This window comes from Oncorhynchus masou, chromosome 31, assembly GCF_036934945.1.
Source record: "Oncorhynchus masou masou isolate Uvic2021 chromosome 31, UVic_Omas_1.1, whole genome shotgun sequence".
Classification (NCBI taxonomy): Eukaryota; Metazoa; Chordata; class Actinopteri; order Salmoniformes; family Salmonidae; genus Oncorhynchus; species Oncorhynchus masou.
The window spans coordinates 57,767,955-57,789,920 of record NC_088242.1 but is presented as its reverse complement, the minus strand read 5'-3'; the positions used below and the strand labels follow the sequence as shown (position 1 = coordinate 57,789,920).

At 43.7% G+C, this 21,966-nt stretch overlaps 1 protein-coding gene across 1 annotated transcript in view; it reads left to right on the top strand.

Moving 5' to 3' along the window:
- Nucleotides 1-3,336: 3,336 nt before the first annotated feature.
- LOC135525246 (polypeptide N-acetylgalactosaminyltransferase 18-like) overlaps nt 3,337-21,966 on the top strand; it is an 89,696-nt gene continuing 71,066 nt past the window's right edge. Inside the window, exon 1 of the mRNA XM_064952964.1 lies at nt 3,337-3,740. Coding sequence (XP_064809036.1) covers nt 3,500-3,740 — 241 coding nt within the window. The 5' untranslated portion in view covers nt 3,337-3,499. The remainder of the gene's footprint in view (nt 3,741-21,966) is intronic.

Genomic DNA, 21,966 nt, shown 5'->3' with positions numbered 1-21,966 from the left:
CTTGGGTAGCCTAACAATAAAGTCTATGAAAGGAGGCCCCCTGTGGGCTCGTTGAGTACTGCATCATAATTTCCCATTTTATCGATAAGGAGACAGAATTTATGCTTACGAGTGTTTTAACGATGCATCTATCCTACAACTGCCAAAGATGTAACGTTCATTTCTCAAAACACTGCGTAGAGAACGTTTGTTAAGTTGAGGCCGATAGGATCGAATGAAAGGCACCGGTGCTCTCGGGTCAGCTTTCTCCATTCAAATCTTACCTTAACATTAGAATTATTCCACAATACTGACGACGGATCAGCTCCTAGGGAGTTTATCACCTATGGCTGCAAATATTGAGGTATTTTATTCTAATGCTTAACCTATAACAATGCACTAAATCAAGATTAGGCACATCTGTCACACCCTGATTTGTTTCACCTGTCTTTGTGTTTGACTCCACCCCCTCCAGGTGTCGCCCATCTTCCCCATTATCCCCTGTGTATTTATACCTATGTTCTCTGTTTATCTGTTGCCAGTTAATTTTGTTTCATCAGGCCTACCAGCGTTTTCCCCTCTGCTCCTGTCTCTCGATTTGTTCCTGTTTCCTAGTTTTCCCGGTATTGACCATTCTGCCTGCCCTCCTGTACCTTTGCCCCACTACTCTAGATTACCGACCTCTGCCTGACCTGAGCCCACCTGCTGTTCCGGTGCCTTACACCCTCTCTGGATTATTGACCCCTGTCTGCCTTGACCTGTTGTTTGCCTGCCCCTGTTGTAATAAACATTGTTACTTTGACAGCCTGCATTTGGGTCTTAGCTTAAACGTGATAGTACAAACTGGCCATGACTGACCCAGCATACTTGGACCAGCTCCGCAATGCCATCTCCTCCCAAGGAGCCACCATTGGTAGGCAAGAGGAGTTGCTTCGCAGCCTGATGGAAGGGTTCCAGGCCATGGCCGATCGTCACAACTTAGCATTGGACACATTGTGGGAGCAATTACGTGGGTTGTCTACTATGTAGCCTACCAGTGACAGTAACCTCCCAGCCCCTCAGTAACCCGGATGGTAGCAGTGCCATCACCCCAGTTTCCCGGGAACCCTGCTTACCTCCCCAGAGTGCTTCGATGGAGATTCGTGCATCTGTTGGGCGCTTCTCGCTCAGTGTTCCCTCGTCATAGAGCTGCAGCCTTCCTCCTTCTCCTCGGACTGCTCTAAGATAGCGTACCTCATCACGCTAAAGTCCGGGAGGGCCCTCGCCTGGGGTACAGACATTTGTGAACAACAGTTGTCCGTATGCTTCAGTCTGGAGGGATTCCTAGTGGAGGTGAAATAGGTTTGAGGCTCCGGTGTCCGGGAGAGGGGCTGCCCGGAAGTTATTCCAGCTGTGGCAGGACTCCCTCAGTGTGGCAGACTATGCTGTGGAATTCCGTACAATAGCACACACACTCATTGCTTTAACCATCCGGATCAATGGTAGCCTACAGGAACGTAGGAGGGAGAAGAGGTCTGATTGTTGTTCCATTCGCTCACTCAAGGATCCCACTTTGCATCTGATGAACTCTGGAAGTCCCCGGTGTCTACATTCCTGAGAGAATCCGAGCTTAGCCGAGTTCCTCCAAGAGCCTACGAAGACTGCCGATTCACCTTATCCCGAGCTAATGCAGCGCGGTGAGGCTGTCTCCAGCCGAACGCATACGCAGACTTGACACCCAGAGTTGTCTGTATTGCGGTACTGCCGGTCATTATCTAGATCACTCGTTGGAGTGAGTACTCTGGTGGGTCTTATTGATCATTTTTCTTCTCCCCCTACTCGTCCTGCTGTGGGACGACCAGTCCAAGTCTCTCCAGGTACTCATCGACTCGGGGGCCGATGTGAGTCTTTTATGGATGTTACCCTGGCATCCGAGCTTGGCATCCCAACACAACTCTACTCCATTCCCATGGATGTTAGAGCGCTGGTCGGGCACTTTATAGGCCGGGTCACCCACCATACCACCCCCATCAACCTATGAGTGTCAGGGAACCACAGCGAGACGATCCAAATCCTGCTAGTTTAGTTTCCACAGGTCCCCTTGGTATTGGGATTCTATTGACTGGGCTACTGGTGCCATCGTGGGCTGGAGCCCGTCCTGCCACACTCATTGCCTGAAGTCAGTTCTGGCTGCCCCGGGACGTCTTCCTGGGGGCTTGGCAAATGTCCCGGACCTCCGCCAGCCCCGCGGAGTACCAGGACCTCCGGGAGGGGTTCAGTAAGGCCCGGGCCACTTTGCTTCCGCAGCACCGACCGGTATCCAAGAAGGTCAAGCCAGATGCGCTGGCACCCAAGATCATTTGCCCCTTTGCTGTTTGTCCTCTGTTGCCCCGTACCCTCCGTATACTTCCTACCTTTCCTGTGTCTAGAATTAAAACCATGTGTCACAGCCCTTTGTCTCCTGTTTCCAGGAGTTACTTTGACTGTTTGCATTTGGGTCCTTAAACGTGATAACATCATTGCTTTCATGTTAAGCTACACATCATTAAATATTTTGATGGCAAAATTTTGACAGTAGCCAAATAGAAAAATAAAAATAAATTGAATGAACATGAAATTTATTTTAATATTGTTTAAATATATAGGCCCATACTGTTAGTAGGCTATTTGAATGCAGTAATCTCAGTTTTCATTGGAAGTATAGTTTTACCCTTCGCTTGTTTGTAACAATTGCAAAGAATTTAGTAACTTTGTATTTGTAGTCAACTTTGTTGTGAAGTTATTGGCGGTCACAGAGAGACTGATAAACACTGTGATTCTATGTTTAGCGGAGTTCTTCTGTGTATAAAGTGACGCGTGATGGGGAAAAAACATCTAATGACGCATTTAGCTGTTCTATGAGCTGTTCTATGAGGCGTTAGATTATTAGCGTTTTCAAGTGCAACGTTAATAACGATGGTTTTGGGAAACCGCTCGGAGATTTAATGATGCTCCTACGAGGATGTCATAAGGTGAATTCACCAATTTGTAAGTCGCTCTGGATAAGAGCGTCTGCCAAATGACTTAAATGTAAATGTAAATGTAAGGTTCTAACGACGAATTTAGCCTTATAGATGCTTTTGGGAAAGGGACCCCTGGTTAGGAGAATGAGGTTAAGGTTAGGAAAATGGTTAGAGTTAGCAAAATTCTCCCCAAACCTACGTGAAAAGTCTGTCCCATTCGAAGGACGAGAGAATTATGGAGAACACGCCTCCCATGCTACAATTGGATAGTGTAATGATCGGATATGCACTGTACATTTCCGGAGGATTTCATTGGCCGCCAGCTCTACGATTACTTTGTAGCAGCGGATTTCAGCTGGTGCCCGGTACGGTATAGTATAGTGCATCTACGAATTTACATTTCTGTGTTTCCGTTGCTGTCAATCTCAGCAGGCTATAATCCTGGATGATCTGAAACTACGGTACTGTCATTTAGTTTTGTGAGGTTTTTTTTTATATTGCGTTTGTATACGCATTGGACCGTATGGAGGGATGTCGCGATGATGGTCTGCTCTAGGAGAACCAAAACTTTGGTGTCGACATGCGTAATTTTGAGTGGCATGACCAATATTGTATGTCTTCTCTACGTCGGCTGGATCACTAATTATGTGGCCAATGTGAACACCAAAGTCTCAGAGACAGAACCGGCGAGAAAGTTTGAAGATGACAACAAGGGAGAAACTCTGAAGATTATAGAGAGACTGGACCGACTGGAAAATGTGGTCAACCAACACATCCAAGGTAGGCTACATGCGGATTTACCGTTCTAGGGACAATGCATAGGATATGTCCACAGTTCTGTTTTAGCAAGTAACGTTACATATTTAGAATATTGTATTAAATAAATGCCAAGTAAATTGGAAAATAATGTAACCAAAACTCTTCCTTGAAATGTGGTTATCAATATCAACCACATTGTGTAGTCTAAGCACCGTAAAACGAACTAAGCAGTGGTTTTAACACCATGCTGATAGAGGCTTAATATTGTTTCAATAATAGGTTACAACAGGGGTAGGTAACTAGATTCAGCCGCAGGCAGATTTTTGCCGGGGGGATGGTTGGGGCCGGAACACAATTAAAATAATGTGTACACTGCAAATTGACAACAACGAAGCCTAAAAATAGATTGTTATTTTCCAATACAATCATTTCATACCTTGTATTTGTTGGAATACTTGGGAACAGATTTCCTAAATTAACGCATTTGAGATGAATTATTTGTGGTTTTATTGTAATTATGTTGCATCAAAAACAAAAATCCCGGGGCAAAAAAAAGAGAACTTGCGGGCATGTGTTACAATATGATGGACAAATAGGAAATATTAATTAGTGCTGTGCACTTCACACTGGCGGGCAGAATGCAGAGTAGTGCCGATGCTGGGTTGAACTGGTGAGTAAATTTAGCACTTGGAGCATGCATTTGACCAAGTACTCAGTCTCACATAGATGCACTCCTGTAGCTGGTGCCGTATTACATTACTGTGGATCTGTTTATGTTGTCAATGATATCTGTTTAGCATGGAGGGAGCTGAGGAGATCACTTGACAAACTGTCAGACCTCAAAAGACCTTTAACACCTAGCCTAATCCTCTCAAATGTCTGTCTGTCCAATTTAGCCCTTTTATGATGAAATGAGGGATAGCATGGAGTTTCACATCTTTGCAGTGGACCATAGGGTGTCAGATACTCATGTGTGAGTGCTGCTTCTTCAAATATAGAGTACATGGCAGCAGTTTGTGCTGCATGTGTACAGTAGAAGACATGTCAGGTCTTGTTTCCCATTAGTTACCACCCAGCCCTGCTACCATCAAATACAATTTTATTTGTCACGTGCGTTGTGAATAACAGGTGTAGAATAACAGTGAAATTATTACTTACTGGCCTTTCCCAGAAATTCAGAGAGAAATGATAACGCAAGGAATAAATACACAATGAGTAATGATAACTTGGCTACATACGTGGGTCACAGAACAGAGTCGATCTGCAGGGGTATGAGAATGGATATATATATATATAAAGTATCTATGTGGATTTGGCTATTTCAGCCACACCCGTTGTTCACAGTTGTATAAAATTGAGCACACCGCCATGCAATCTCCATAGGAACATTGGCAGTAGAATGTCCTCACTGAAGAGCTAAGTGACTTTCAAAGTGGCACTGTCATACGATGCCACCTTTCCAACAAGTCAGTTTGTCAAATTTCTGCCCTGCTAGACCTGCCCCGGTCAACTGTAAATGCTGTTATTTTGAAGTGCAAACGTCTATGAGCAACAACGGCTCAGCCACAAGGTGGTATACCACACAAGCTCACAGAACGGGATCGCTGAAGTGCATAACAAATGTCTGTCTTCAGTTGCAACACTCACTACCAAGTTCCAAACTGCCTCTGGAAGCAACATCATCACAATAACTGTTCATCGGGAGCTTTGTGAAATGGGTTTCCATGGCTAAGCACAGGCCTAAGATCACCATGCGCAATGCCAAGTGTCGGCTGGAGTGGTGTAACGCTTGCCGACATTGGACTCTGGAGCAGTGGAAACGCGTTCTCTGGAGTGAAGAATCAAGCTTCACCGTCTGGCAGTCCGACAGACAAATCTGGGTTTGGTGGATGCCAGGAGAACACTACCTGCCCCAATGCATAGTGCCAACTGAAATGTTTGGTGGAGGAGGAATAATGGCCTGTGGCTGTTTTTTCATGGTTCGGGATTGGCCCTTCAGTTCCAGTGAAGGGAAGTCTTAATGCTATAGTGTACAATGACATTCTAGACTATTCTATGCTTCCAACTTTGTGGCAACAGTTTGAGGAAGGCCGTTTCCTGTTTCAGCATGGCGATGCCGCCGTGCACAAAGCGAGGTCCATACACGCATGGTTTGTCGAGATCTGTGTGGAAGAACTTGACTTGCCCGCATAGAGCCCTGACCTCAACCCCATTGAACACCTTTGGGATGAATTGGAATGCCGATTGCGAGCCAGGCGTAATCACCCAACATCCGTGCCCGACCTCACTAATGCTCTTGTGGCTGAATGGAAGAAAATCCCTGCAGCAATGTTCCAGCAACTAGTAGAAAGCCTTCCCAGAAGAGTGGAGGTTGTAATGGCAGCAAAGGTGGGACCAACTTCATATTAATCCCCATGATTTTGGAATGAGATGTTCGACGAGCACGTGTCCACATACTTTTTTCATGTAGTGTATGTACATATAAGTAGGGGTATAGTGACTATGCACTAGGCTAAATAATAATCAGAAGCAGCAGCATGTGATGAGTCAAAAAGTTGCAAATAGAGTGAATGCAGATAGTCCAGGTAGATGTTTGGATAACTATTTAGTTGCCTTATGGCTTGGGGGTAGGAACTGTTCAGGGTGCTGTTGGTTCCAGACTTGGTGCATCGGTCCTGCTTGCTGTGTGCGGTGGAAGCAGAGAGAACAGTCTATGACTTGGGTGACTGGAGTCTTTGACCATTTTTAGGGCCTTCTGACACCGTCTGCTATAGAGGTCCTGAATGGCAGGTATCTCGGCCTCATTGATATACTGGCCAATACGCACTACCCTCCATAGTGCCCTGTAGTTGGATGCCAAGTAGTTGCCATACCAAGCGGTGATGCAACCAGTCAAGATGCTCTCAATGGTGCAGCTGGAGAACTTTTTGAGGATCTGAAAGCCCAAGCCAAATCTTTTCAGCCTCCTGAAGGGGAAGAGGTGTTGTCATGCCTTATTCACGACCATGTTGGTGTGTGTGTGTGTGGACCAGTGACAGTCAATGCCGTTTTAAGATGAGGGAGTACGATTATATTTTTTATGAGCATGGCCTTATTTTTATTACAGCATTGGATGACTGTCATTCATATTCCATTCAACCAGCTCAATGTAACATCGATAGGTTTAGGCTGCTCCATGATACTCAACATTTCCTTATACCCTCCATGAGGTTACTAAAACCTAACCTATGAATGAAAGCTTACAACAGGTGCACAGGTCAAAATGTTTTTTTTAGTAATCGAGGTGACAGACATTGACACATTCAATACCACCTTGCACACTCTTGCCTGTATCTAGCTTATCTAGGGTGCAATCATTAGTACAACAGTTGCAAACCAGTTTCTAGTGAACAAATTCAGGTATGTTTATCCCTGTTCCGTTTGCTTCCACTGGTGGCGCAGTGGTCTAGGACACTGCATAGAAGTGCTAGCTGTGCCACCAGAGGGTGGTCTAGCGTCGTCCCGGGTTAGAGAGGGCTTGGCCGGTAGGGAAATCCTTGTCTCATCGCACACCAGCGACTCCTGTGGCGGGCCGGGTGCAGTGTGCGCTAACCAAGGTAGCCAGGTGCACGGTGTTTCCTCCGACACATTGGTGCGGCTGGGTTCCGGGTTGGATGTGTGCTGTGTTAAGAAGCAGTGCGGCTTGGTTGGGTTGTGTGTCGGAGGATGCGTGGCTTTCGACCTTTGTCTCTCCCGAGCCCGTACGGGAGATGTAGCAATGAGACAATATAGTAATTACTAACAATTGAATACCATGAAATTGGGGAGAAAAAAGGGGGTAAAAGACACACAAAAAAAACTTTTTTCAACAGAATCGGAGGAATGAATACACCCCTGATCACACACAAACACAGTTCATTTTCATAGCAGCCACATAAAAACAGCATGATCCATTTGATTGTTGTATAATTTACTTATTGCATCTATGCACTCTCCTCCTCTCACCTTTTCCCATCGCTTGTGGACTTCAGTGCACAACACGTCAGATTTCTGTGTCCTGGCAATTTTTTTTCTTCTTCCAAGCCAAACCTTCATATCATGACCGCTAACCACTACACACAGAGGATGGAAACTAGCTGTCCAGAGTGCAGCTGAGGCTACTGTAGACCTTAATTGCAAAACAGTTGTTTTTAATCAATTAATTGGAGACATGACTATATTTAGTATTGTTTTATCTAAAAAGGGTCGCTTTTTTTTAAATGTCTGACTTAAAAAAAATATTTAAAAAATTCACTGTGGAGCCTCAACTGGTGTGGACCATGTTAATTCCTTAGTGATGTCGACACTAATGAACTTGAAGCTCTCGACCCACTCCAATACAGCCCTGTGGATGGGGGCGTGCTCGGCTTTCCATTTTCTGTAGTCCACGATCAGCTCCTTTGTCTTGCTGACGTTGAGGACGAGGTTGTCCTGGCACCACACTGCCAGGTCACTGACCACCTCTCTATAGGCGGTCTCGTCGTCGGTGATCAGGCCTAACACCGTTGTCGGTGATGGTGTTGGAGTCGTGCGCGGCCACACATTCGTGGGTGAACCGGGGGAACAGATGGGGCCCCCGTGTTCCTGGACAGCGTGGCGATGTATTGTTGTCACATAGGTGGTCCTCTTGTCCAGGTGGGAGAGGGCAGTGTGGAGTGCAATAAAATTGCGTCATCTATGGATCTGTTGGGGGCGTTGACGTGAGCCATGACCAGCCTTTCAAAGCATTTCATGGCCACAGATGTGAATGCTATAGTCATTTAGACTGGTTACCTTGGCGTTCTTGAGCACAGGGACTATGGTGGTCTGCTTGAAACATGAAGGTATTACAGACTGACAGGTAACACAAGCTGACACCCTCTCACACAATTAAAATGCTCTCTCAGCAGGGTGCTCTCTCAGTAGCTCGATCGGCCCTCGCTAGGCCCTCACTAGGCCTCTAACGCTGAGCTTTAATTAAACTTAAGAGGGACTGCCACACTGCAGTCGGTCCAAAACCCTCCTCGGGAGGTTCATAATGGACTTAACCTCCATAGGGGACAGTCAGGAGCGGTTTGGAGCTATGACCCCTTTCTCACTCTTACCTAAGCAGTGTGTCACTAAGTTTGTCAAAAAAAAAAAAACACTTTGCATGATGGGTTGCGCTGTGGATCCGTTGACATTTCACACATGATCTGTTTGACTTGGAATCCAATACTGGATGACTCTGTCACTGTCGTTCACTATCATTTGGGACTTTGTCACTACCTTTTTGGTGCTCCCCATAGCAGCGGAGGAAAGGCGCCTGTGCTCCTGCCCTGTGGCTATTTACTTGACTGACAGCCCTTTGGCAAGAATAGAAAAATGATTCTTCTCACTTTCTCTCAGGTCATCCAACCTGCCTCACAGTTAACATGCTTTCTATCATACAGACTACTCTGTAGAATATACAGCTGTGCAGAATGTACATATTTTTTTCTGGTGTTAGTATCTAACTACTAGTTTTTTTGCCAAAATTGCTAGTGAACCGTTTTGTTGGAATATACACTGTGGCCAGTTTATTAGGTACACCACCCCATTCACCAAAATGAAAAAATGCTGATGTGTTTTGTGTCTTCAGGAAGAATAGTGCTGCATCGAGCAGAAATAACATATTAATTTTCATGCCATATCCTCACTCTGACTCCTAGAAGGGTGTCGAAATAGTATAACAGTTTTATCTTGGATTTTTAAAATCACCACTTTCAAGTGCACAGCAGTGGCAGTAATTTATTTATTTATTTGGGTCAGCTCATTATGTTTTGGCTTGACAATGAATTGCTCTCTTTTTTTGCCTGAGGAAGATTTGTGCTACTTTGCCCATGTTTTTGTATGGTTGCTGTCTGATGACCCACGGCACCCTTTCACAACATCACAAAGGAGATTTAATATGTCAAAAGAAAGCTGTGGGACTTTAAATAGTAGGCCGCCTTCGTTTGAATTGACAATGTTATTTTCTTCAATCAGATGTTTTGAAAGGTCTTTTATTGGCTGTACAGAAGGTACTTCTTAAAGTTTTTAAAAATGCTCTATATTTAGATCAATGCTGCAAAATCATAATTTGTCATTTTTCATCTGTCTAATCAAAACCCTTGTCTGATGTCTAGAGCTTCACACGTTTGCTGATGTCTGTGAATCAATATATATCTGTAATCCCTATTGAGCTGGGACTCTGATTACCTCCTTCACAGCTGTTGATGAGGAAACGGGGTTTGTCAGAATGTAAGATAATATTATACTCTATGATATAAAATAGATTATGATCTATGATATAACAGATTATGATGTGAATGCATCCTTCCACAAGTTAGACCGACACCGAGCCCACTGAATCCAGTGATTTACAAACAGCTAGGTGAAATGTACAATCTTGTCTCAAACAATGTTTTTCTCTCATTACAAATATCAAATACTTTGGGATTTGATATTTCAAGGTTATATTGGGAATGTTCATTTCCTCCATTGATGTGTAAATTACAGCACCTTTCTCCTTGAGGTCAGTGCTCAAACTCGGACACAAGTCTCCTTTTTGGCTAGATGGTTTTCACAGTAGAGTATGTTGGTGTAATCCTGGTCATACGGTGTAGATGAGCACAACAGGGGTGCTATAGATATAGATGCCCCCAGCCTGTCAACGGTGAAGTTGTTGCTTGAATGAAAGAACACCACACAGCTTTTGACGTTGAACCTTTTTTTTTTGAGGTTCGGAAGCTGATTTCAGTTCAAAAACTCCACCGTTTTATTATATACTAACTGTAAATGGCAAATGAACCAGAATGAGGTTTTTATTGGGTGTTTTCAAGTTAAGCTTCTGCTGTAAGCTCTCTCAATAATATTTTGAAGATAAATACACAACGGAGAGTTTGAAGGGACGAGAGTACTAAACAAAATCTAGTACTAATGGTCAATCGTGAATTGTAAATAGGAGCTGGGTTTCAGTTCAACCGCTGTTTAGAATCTTTGGAATGTCACTCCTGAACTCAGACCTACTTGTGCTACATTCTGTACATTGAGTCGGGAGCAGCATATTTGTTTTTTGGCCAGTTGTACTGCAAGGACTTCTGATTGGTCAACCCCAGGCTAGGGTGGGGTGGGGGGGTATAAATGGTATCCTGTTCCTTTGTTCAGTGGAGAAAAGCTGAGGACAGGGGAGACTGAACATCTACCTTCCAGTATAACCTCTTGATTTGTCCTTCTCAAATAAACATCTTTTTATCCCCCTGATATGCTTTGGAGTTTGTGTTATTGATGAATAACATACATTGCTAACACTCTCTCTCTGTAGCTGCTGAGGCTTTTCTCTCTGCTGGGTAGTGGATAAATCTGCCCGTCCACCCATCTGTGCTGTAGTGTACTGCTTATTGACCTTAATCTCCCCTGTAGAAAAGGAAAAACATTTCTGGGCCCCAGCCTTCACTCGATATTGACGTTTCGCATCCAGAGACAGTAGGTGGTTGGTTTTGTCCAAATATATTGAGCTTTCTGAGACATTCTGTAAGTTGTGAAGAATCCAAATTTCCAGCTCAACAGACCATGTTTATAGCAGTCTTTCTTTCCGCTTAATGAAATAGTTTGTAATTTTCCATTGGCAACGAGGAAGCATTTGTCTATGCCCCCAAACTACCCATTGACACCGGAGAGGAAGTATTCACTCACTTTGCAGGGCAACACATACAATGCAAAGCTAAATTATGTAACTTAGATTCTCTGACTTTTTTTTAAAGAATTCAGAGGATCTCTTATTTTCATACTGTACACAATACATATTCTACAATTTAACAAGACAGTTGTTTATACAGAAAGGTAATAGCAGGTAAGCATTTACTGTCTAGAACTGGTGACGATGTTGTCTCATTATCTATTGCCCCCATGACCACTCCTTGACGATCACCTTTCCTTGTTCTGAACCTCTTCTCTGGGGTTCCCGTCTTCTCAGGTTGCTGTGGCTGACTGTGCTGTGTGATAATAACATTCCTGCCCTTTCACCACTTGTGGAATTAGAAGATTATTATTATGATGATGTTAGGACTGTACATCCAAAGATCTGCTACAAAACTGAAATTGTGTAGAGCTCAAGGTTCCTTTTTGTATGTGTTTTAGGTGTGAATATCCCTCTTTTAAATATGTACCTTTTTTTATTGATCTTAGGTGGTCAGTTGTGCCTTCCATATGACACGAGCAATGTTGAATGGTGCTTGTCACTTATTCCTGTTTGTCAGGTCTCTACTGACCTCTGACAAACCAGCCGGTGACTATCAGGCTGTGACAGAGTGACCACACAGGAGGTGGAGAGATCTCTCTTGGCTCACTCGGCATCCCACCATAAGTGAAGTTGCGTGGTTGAATTTTTTTGTGTGGATATTTCATGTCTGTGTAAGAAAAGAAAAAGCCAATTATTCTGAGACCGCCAGATGAATCATCTGAGTCTCACGAACAGACATTTCTCCTCCTGCTGTCATGAGTACTACCACAGACTGAGGGTGATACGGCTCCAGATGAAGCCCAAGCGGCACAGGGCAATAATAATTACCATCTTCTCTCCTGGATTATGGGATTCATGTTGTAATTAGTGACAATGGGATGTAACTCCAGATTAATTAGGCAAACAGAGAACCTGCGTGGAGTGCTGGATAAACCAGAGCGAGCGGAGTGTTCTCAACTCTAGAACTCATCAGAGATAAGTAGCAGCGTACAGACTGGGATAAAGTTAAGAGGATGAGAAACAAAGCAAACAACTACACAAACGCTCTCTCTCACCCACACACGGACTCTCTCTGTCTCCCTCAAACGCTCGCTTGCTCGCACTCACTCACACTCACACACTCTTGTAGGCCAAATCAAAAGCGAACGAGCACTGCTTCGCGCAGATGCGAGAAACAGACTTGCTTTCTAATTTGAAGCGCACGACGCTTTTGACGGCATTGACGCTGGCGGCCCGTCTGTTTTCAGTCATCACTACCGTGCATTCTAATTCCAGTGTGTACATGCTCTTTACTCGTTCGCGCTTCCTTTAATTTGGCCTTGCGTGTGTCACACACACTCTCACTCACTCTCACTCACTCACTCACTCACTCACTCACTCACTCACTCACTCACTCACTCACACACCTACCAACTCTCTCCCACCATCTTGCTTTGTGACTACCAAGCATTGCCTGTATGCATAAACATGCTCACAGTGCATCATGTCCTACGCTATTTTACCAGAAATGCATCACTATATGCTTGAATCCCCTTACATTCTCTTTCCACCATACTTATCTTTGTCCATTCCCACAATTACCATGGTAACCCATGATTGGTCAGCCGATTGCATGACGCTGCCAGGGCAGCAAGAAGACACAGTTCAGTGCCACTCTTGCACATTTCCTTTTCAACCTCGAGTCATGCAGAAATTCCAGCTGCCTTTGTGTGGATAGTTCTTCTTTTTATGAACCTGAATACAATCAATATATTATGAGGCAGCTTTTGAAACCTGTAACAGTTTTAAGCATGTCGACGAATGTTTCCGTAACAGATGGAAATGGAACCGGGTTAGTAGAGCTGTCAATCAATCAGAGAGCTACACAGGATCTAGCACAGAGAGAGAGAGGGATGTCCTTGGTCAAGTCGGATGACCTGTACTATAGGCTAGATAGCCTGAGAAGTATTATTTTTGTATTTGACTATTTTAGATTTTCAGCAGTGCATCATAAGATTGTGCAGTTTTTTTATTTGTGGAGCGCTGTGCTACAGAGAGAATCCCGAAGGGGAGAGACATATAGAATAGGGATAGCACTTCATAGCCACAACATGCAGAATACTGTATTCTATACTGCTCCCATGAAAGGATACAGTGTATTGGAAATCATTTGAGCTCAAAATAATTAATTGGAAGTTAATTTAGTTTGTCTTACTCAAGTTCAAATCGAATTCTGGAGATGCCTTCAAGACACCCTAGTTGCCCAAATTTAAGAAATAATTTCCTTTTGACATGTTTTGAATTGCTGCAAAATTGTAATTTGTCCCTGGAGTGGCTTGAGTCTGCCTTTTACCATGTCAAGGAAAAGATCCCTCTAACCACAAGAAAAGGAATGCTATTTAATTAGCTTTACATTATGCATATGCAAAATATGCTGTAGCAACAGGAGGTGTATTCCAATTTATGAGACTTTCGATTCAATGTGCAGAAAAGCACCTGTGGCTTCTCTGTAAAGTGTTCAGTAGAAACATGTAGCACCTGCATCCCCCTCTGTCCTCCTCAGGGGTTTGTGAGCTGCCATCTGCCCAGCACAGGCTGCTCTCCGGTGGGCTTATTATAACTCCGGGGTCCCTCCACGGAGCCATGCGATGGAGGTTAATTGGGCATCCGTTCTGCGAGCACACTTCTCATCGCCATCTGAATGTCGCTGCTTTTTATCCTGTCTTACTAACGCCGTCGTGTGAACGAAGCAGTGGATTAATCAACGTTATGAATTGGCTGTTTTAAAGCGAGTACACTGTGCTTTGAAACAGCTGTTGTAGGCTAGACTGTAGCATAAATCAACCACAGACAACACCACCATATACACCCTCCTATGTAAACCACCAGGGTTGTGATTGATTATATTCCAGTAACCTGCATTTGCACTAGTCTGATGAATCACCCTAAATCCCACGTTGACCTACTGATCCACCCACATACTGGCCTAGCTGTGCCAGCTGACCTGGGGCATGACTGTGCAATGGGCATAGAAGCAGCGGTGGGCATCTGAGTGTGTGTGTTTTTCTGAGAGGGTCTGTAGAGTTGGAGTGCCCTTGCCAGTTTTGCCAGATGACTCTCGCTGGGTTTAGTGAGCTAATGGTTGCGATTTGGCGAGAGAGACCGTACATCTTTGACACCAACAGATGATTGACGGAATGGGAGCTTTTGGGGATCTAACGCCTCTTGTTATTTTTCGGGTTGTCACTGAGAGGAGTGGAGCACGCTCACAAGTGTGAAGTTCAGATGCATTTCCAATCCTCTTTGAAGTGTGGGGGCGTTGCATTTTGATTTCATCAGTGACTCTGTGACACCCGCACATCAGATGAGAACTTTCTGGGTTTCAGGCACCTCTTGAATATTCCACTCCAGTTAATGGCTCTCAAACAGCCTCCAAAACAGTAGTGTGGACTGAAGGTCAAGAGGTCCGCTGCACTCTAGGCTCCTCTGCTCTGACCTTCACATGATATCTATCTATAACCCTCACCTGACACAATGACTTTATTATTTATTGGCTTTTTTTCTTGTGTAGAGGAAAGGTTCAAAATAAAAGTTTTCACACTTAAAGTTAAAACGGGCCCTAAACAGTAGGTAATGGTGCAAGAGATATTGCCACCATTCTCTGTCAGCTGTCCCGACTCTCTCTTTAAATGAGGTGCCTGATAATGGTGGCTGGGATGTGTTCCTGCCCGCTGCTGCGGGTGGCGCCACGCGGAGGTCAGGGACAGCAGGCAGATACATACTAAACCCCTCTGACTGAGCTGATTTGGATGTGGCTTTCTCTACTCTGTCAGATTTAGAATCCGACTCATCAAGCCAGACTGATACTGAAGGCTGTGCATACACTCCAGGGTGACACGCATCTGTGACAGGGATGAGGAGGACACCCTGGGTGTATTAACACATAAAGGCTTTAATAGTAGACTCGCGATGACAGAGATGCTCGAAGTAAACAACAGTAGTGGGTCCATTTCGTCAACAACCATTTTAAATAGGTTGTCTGTTAAAGTAGTTAATTACCTCTTGCTGTGAGCTTTTGAAGTCCTGGGCTCTGTTTACTTAAATGCATGGTAAACAGATTGGTTATTGTAGTGCTTAAAGGGCACAAAGAATTACAACTGCCCTCCCAGCCCACAGATGTGAGCACTCTGCCCTGGCTGGTCAGGCAGATGGTCAGCAAGAATCTCATTCAGTCCTATGTCTGAATCTCCCGCGCATAGTCCCCCCCCCCCCCCGCCCAGCATACCACAGCCCTGCCCATCCCAGCGTCTTAGTGAAGGGCCCTTTCCCCTGTGAAAGCTTCAGTAAATGTGTGTCTGCAAGAAATGAATACATGTATATTTCCCAGGATATGTGAGTGGGCTGTCTGTTCCTTTTAGCCTCTCTGGGGGGGAGGTGACAGGGCGAATACGTGCAAATGTTGTATTTAGTCTGTCAGGTCATGTTTTCCTCAATGGCCTCGGCAGAACAGAAGTTTGCCACTGGCTGCCCTCTTTCAGTTTGGCATATTATTGAATGATTTAATATCATTGCAGTTGTCTTGACCTTAGTGTCATTATGGGTGCAAGGGTAACCGTGCACCCGTACTGTGCCACATGTTCAAAACTAAACATGGAGCTTGTGTGGCCCTTGATTTCACTCACATTAGCTCTTACTATTCCCTCAGTCAACCTCTGTCCCTGATGTGATGGGTAGGACTTGAGAGCGAGGCCTTTTTCTTCTTTCAAACCTTTTTTTGTTTCCCTTCAGGCCCACGGGGCCTCGAGAGACCCTGTCTGTTTTAGTTTGAGGAAGCACACTTAGCATTTTGATCCATTTCATTCACACTTACTTCGATGTGGACCTGCAGAGGGGAAATTATACAAACTCTACATCAACACATAAACACTTTGTTGCAAAATGGGATGGGAAATTATTCAAAGCATATGCTAAATGTAATGCATGTATTATATAGTCATAATTACTTGCATTGCAAAATAGCCATTCAAGATGACTGTTACCTTGAAAATAAGCTAAAACAGTAATGGGGACAATTACCTCTTATTTGGCTGTTTCTTTTGATAAGCAGTCTCATTGGCATTTGCTAAGTCACTCCACCGCCAGCAACAACAAATGAATTCAGATCACATATTAGGCCTCGTCTATTATCGCAGTTCACGATCTGCTTTGTGCTTGTTGGAATAGTGCCATACTCCGTACAGCAGTGGTGCCTCATCACTCGCAGCTAAAAGTACAAATCAGTTTCGCCAGTGTCCGTACAAATCGAGGAGGCAAGACTGCCACTGTTGGAAAAACTATTGGTTGCTCACATTTTACAAGGCCATTTGCAAGCTCAGTGTGGCGGAGGGAAATCCGAGTTGGAGTGAACCAGTTATGAACTTTTATCACGTTAATTAGTGGGCTTTGAAAGCTATAATGAAGGAAAAGCTACAGGCTTAGCTATGGTTAGTTTGATCTTTTGAAAATCTGGAGGCTGTAATTTAAGTCTAAAGAAAAACATCTTCATTTAGGCATTCTGGTTGTGTTATGGAATGAATATTAATTTCATTTGAAAGAAAGAATTGTAGACGCTACCTCACTTTCAAACCAAGCCAAACTAAGTCCATTATTTTTATTATAGTAGATCTTTTTTTCGTGATTGGTTTCTAGCTCATTTGACTGTGTTAAATGCAGTGGTGGTAATTGTACAGTAGAAGATGCAATCAGGTGCAGATTTGACTGGGAGTGGTTTGAACAAAGGCATCAGCATTGGCCTCCAGCTGTGGAGTAATTGGTCTTTTGAAGACTTAGTTTTCCTCTCACTCGGGGGCCATGTGCTTCCTAAACTTTGGGCCCTGTTTTCCTGATTGGGAGCGTAAGTCTAGCATATTGTGGGCAGGAGTGTGCTGCAACTGCCTTGTTCTCAGGAAAACATTTAAAATCTCTGTCACTGAATATTTAAACTCCACAACACTACGATTTAATATTTCATTTTGAAGGATATAGGTTGGTCCTGACAAGTGAATACCATTTCCATAGACCCTGCATTTCTATCAGAATGACTGTAATGAAAGGTCACGTGACGACGTGCATTAGTCCTATCGTTTTATAAAACCTCTCAACTTGATTGTCTCTCGATCTATTACAGTTTAATCTGTGCAGTCCGGTCTGTATCATCGAGATAATTTTGAATCTTTTTTTTTTTTTCCTGAACTTGTCACAATTCTCCATGCTCCCGTCTGGCAGGCGGTACCAGTGCATCAATGCTCAGACCGCCATTCTCCTAAACAGCTTCTATCCCTTGGTCATAAGACTGTTAAATGGCTAACAACTACTGCTCTCCCTCAGACTATCCTCGGTCACGCTTACTCACACGTGCGCACACACACACACACACACACACTCACCACACCCTCAGTCACATACTCATTACTGATGCCTCACACTTACTCCCCCTCACACCTACGCTGCTGCTAAAATGATTATTGATTAGATTTATTACTACCACTATGCTGCTGTTCATTAAATATTGATTTCCATTACCATTTAGTATCTATCCTGCTTCTGGTCACTTGCTCCTGTTTTACATGTATAAATTACCATTAGTATGTTACCATTTTAAGTATTTATATATTCCTGCTACAAGTCCATTTTCAGCCCTGTTTACATGTTTAGTGCATTCAGAAAGTATTCACACACCTTGACTTTTTCACATTTGGTTGTTAGAGCCTGAATTTAAAATGTATTAAATATAGATTTTTGTCACTGGCCTACACACGCAATACCCCATAATGTAAAATGGGAATAGAAATTTGTCCAAGTGTGAAATATATAAAAGAATGTCTTTAGTAAATAATTATTTAACCCCTTTTTGTTATGGCAAGCTTAAAAACATTCAGGAATAAAAGTGTGCCACATTAAGTTGAATGGACATACTCTGTGCAATAATAGTTTGAATCACTACCTCACCTCTGTACCCAACACATACAATTTATCTGTAAGGTCTCTTAGTCAAGCAGTGAATTTCAAACAGATTCAAGTATTCAGACCCTTTGCTATGAGACTCGAAATTGAGTTCCGGTGCATCCTGTTTCCATTGATCATCCTTGATGTTTCTACTTGATTGGAGTCCACCTGTGGTAAATTCAATTGATTTGACATGATTTGACAAGGTACACACCTATCTATATAAGGTCCCACAGTTGACAGTGCATGTAGGAGCTAAAAACCAAGCCACGAGGTCAAAGGAATTGTCTGTAGAGCTCAGCGACAGGATTGTGTCGAGGCACAGATCTGGGGAAAGGTACCAAAATATTCTGCAGCATTCAAGGTCCTAAAGAAAAGGCTCCTAAGAATCTCAGACATGAGAAACAAGATTCTCTGGACAGATGAAACCAAGATTGAACTCTTTGGCCTGAATGCCAAGGGTCACGTCTGGAGGAAACCTGGCACTATCCTTCCGGTAAAGCATGGTGGTGGTGGCAGCATCATGCAGTAGGGATGTTTTTCAGTGGCAAGGACTGGGAGACTAGGCAGAATCGAGGGAAAGATGAATGGAGCAATGTACAGAGAGATCCGTGATGAAAACTTGCTCCAGAACGCTTAGGACCTCGGACTGTGGTGAAGGTTCACATTCCAACAGGACAATGACCCTAAGCACACCGCAAAGGTAATGCAGGAAAGTGAATGTCCTTGATTGGCCCAGCAAGAGCCCAGACTTGAACCCGCTCGAACATCTCTGGAGAGGACTGAAAATAGCTGTGCAGCGATGCTCCCCATCCAATCTGACAGAGCTTGAGAGGTGCTGCAGAGAAAAATAGGAGAAACTCCCCAAATACAGGTGTGCCAAGCTTGTACCCAAGAAGACTCGAGGCTGTAATCGCTGCCAAAGATGCTTCAACAAATGACTGAGTAATGGGTCTGATATATAAATTTAAATGTAATACTTGTTTTTATTTTTATAAATTTGTGACTCACCACCTGGATTCGGTCTTGTGTAGCCAAATGTGAAATGGTGTTTTTTTTACACTGGATAAAAGTGGAGACTCAGATCTACCAAATGGTCTATCATACAACTGCATTTGAGGAACAATGGAAAAGTAATTCTGCTTTGACAGTTGTGAAAATGGCCTTTTGAATGTTTTGGTAAATAGTGTGAGAGCTCTTCTCTTCTACACCCATCCAGCATCGTTCACCCCCTCTTAAGCTTTAGCCCCACCCATCTCGTTTCGCTCTCGGAGCGTTCATAGCACACACTTGACGCTCTGGTCGATGATTTGTTTACCTCTGGATAACATGAAAACAGCTTAAGCAGCTCTGATGACAACTATTTCATTATGCTTTTTTGCAGACACCAACCATATTCAACGGGTGTTGTACACAAGCCACGTAATGTTAGCTAACGAGCCAGCCAGCTAACGTTAGCTAGTTAAACAACAATGAACAAAGTGTCAACAATGCCATCAGGCTCTATTTAGAAAAGAAAATGTCTTCGGGAAGCAATAACGTTAGCTATGTACTGCTAACAGTACAATTGAGCTTGAAATGAAAAATGCCAAAATTAGAAACATGTAATATCTAAAAATGTAGCTAGCTAATGTTACTCGCTTGTGCAATTACATTCTCCTGATATCTTGTGTAGAAGAAATTAAATACTAAGTTACAATGCTGTAACTTGAAACTATTTATTTATTTTGAAGTTTTTGTTATACATTTGAATATTTGTAGCTACTTTTGAAGGTTATTCCTGCAGTCAACTTGTACAATATGTTAGGAGATAAAGAAGAGCTCGTTCTTCTTTTCACCTGTCACATAATTTCACACAGACTGGATGGAGCCTTGTGAGCAATGTTCCCTCAAAACATTTTCTGGCACTGAGTAAATTTCAGGACTGCTGAATGTGCAACTTCCCACATGCGTTTACTGTGAAGACTTCGACTGTACCCACTTTCAGTTACCGTTTTAACAATGGCCAAGTAGGCTACTGCGGCTATTTGATCATAATGTAGGCCTACCAGTGTGATCTATATCAAAAACAATGGAGAAAATGTGTCCCATAACATTTTAACATGGGAATAGCTGTTCTGCCATTCAGCCTGTGTGTGATGATCAATGCCTACATTCCATGAGATGTTTATTAAAAACATGCAGGGCTTGACATTAACCTGTTTGTCCACTTGTCCTTCAGACAAGGTGACTGAAAATGTTGTGGTGTTTGATGCAAGAAACCACTTTACACAATTGTAAAAATGCATTATTCCCATACCATTATTACAGAGTATCAAACAAAATTATGGTACCCTCTACATATTGGCTTATTCAAGCCGGTCTCAAAATACAACACTAACAAAAAAAGGCTCTTTACCTGACTTGCTTTTCTTTTTTCTTTCTTTTTTTTTACCCCCAATTTCATGGTATCCAATTATTAGTAGTTACTACCGGGCTTGGGAGAGACGAAGGTCGAAAGCCATGCATCCTCCGAAACACAACCCAACCAAGCCAAGTCACACTGCTTCTTAACACAGCGTGCATCCAACCCGGAAGCCAGCCGCACCAATGTATCGGAGGAAATACCGTGCACCTGGCGACCTGGTTAGCGTGCACTGCTCCCGGCCTGCCACAGGAGTCGCTAGTGCGCGATGAGACAAGGATATCCCTACCGGCCAAACCCTCCATAACCAAGACGACGCTAGGTCAATTGTGTGTCACCCCACGGACCCCCCGGTCGCGGCCAGCTGCGACAGAACCTGGGCGCGAACCCAGAGTCTCTGGTGGCACAGCTAGCACTGCGGTGCAGTGCCCTAGACCAGTGCTTTTCAAAGATGTCTAGAAATGTACATGTCTTGTATGAAGTAATCACTCCCCTATTAAGTGCAAATTATCTATAACTGGGCTAATAACTCACTAACTAGCAAAGGATATTAACAAAATGTGCACCTGTGGCTACATGCAGCTCTTGCTTTGATCTCAAACCAAGTGCATCTACTCATGGCCACTCGTGCTGTAAACACAGTCCAGTTCAAAGTAAATGACAGAGAGACCATTGCCATATATGGATATTTGCATATAGGCCTACTGCAGCTCTGATTGGTTATGCCGCACCGGGCTGTGTAGAGTACTGGCTGAGTAGTGCTATTCCTACACCGATGTGTTCTACCTACAACATAATCTCTTGCTTAGTTAGTTTTGCATACTAAATTATGCTTAGTTCGTTTTGTTTCGGTATGTTGCATTGAAAGTGGTTAATATTGCATTGATTCGATCACAAATGCCACACTTAAAAGGAAACATTGATAGGGTTAACTAACAGGGAAAACTCTAGAATGTTAGGTGAAGTTCAATCTCATGCTTCTCGCAGTGGGCTGATACTGTATTTCTTCTGTGCCCGGAGTCCAGGGGTAGCTGCATGACGTTTAGATGGAAAATTGCTTGTGAGTCACTCAATGTTGTGCAGCACACGCCAGGTGATCTAGTTACAGTATGGAATTCACAACTTAATGTTTGCCAGCTTAT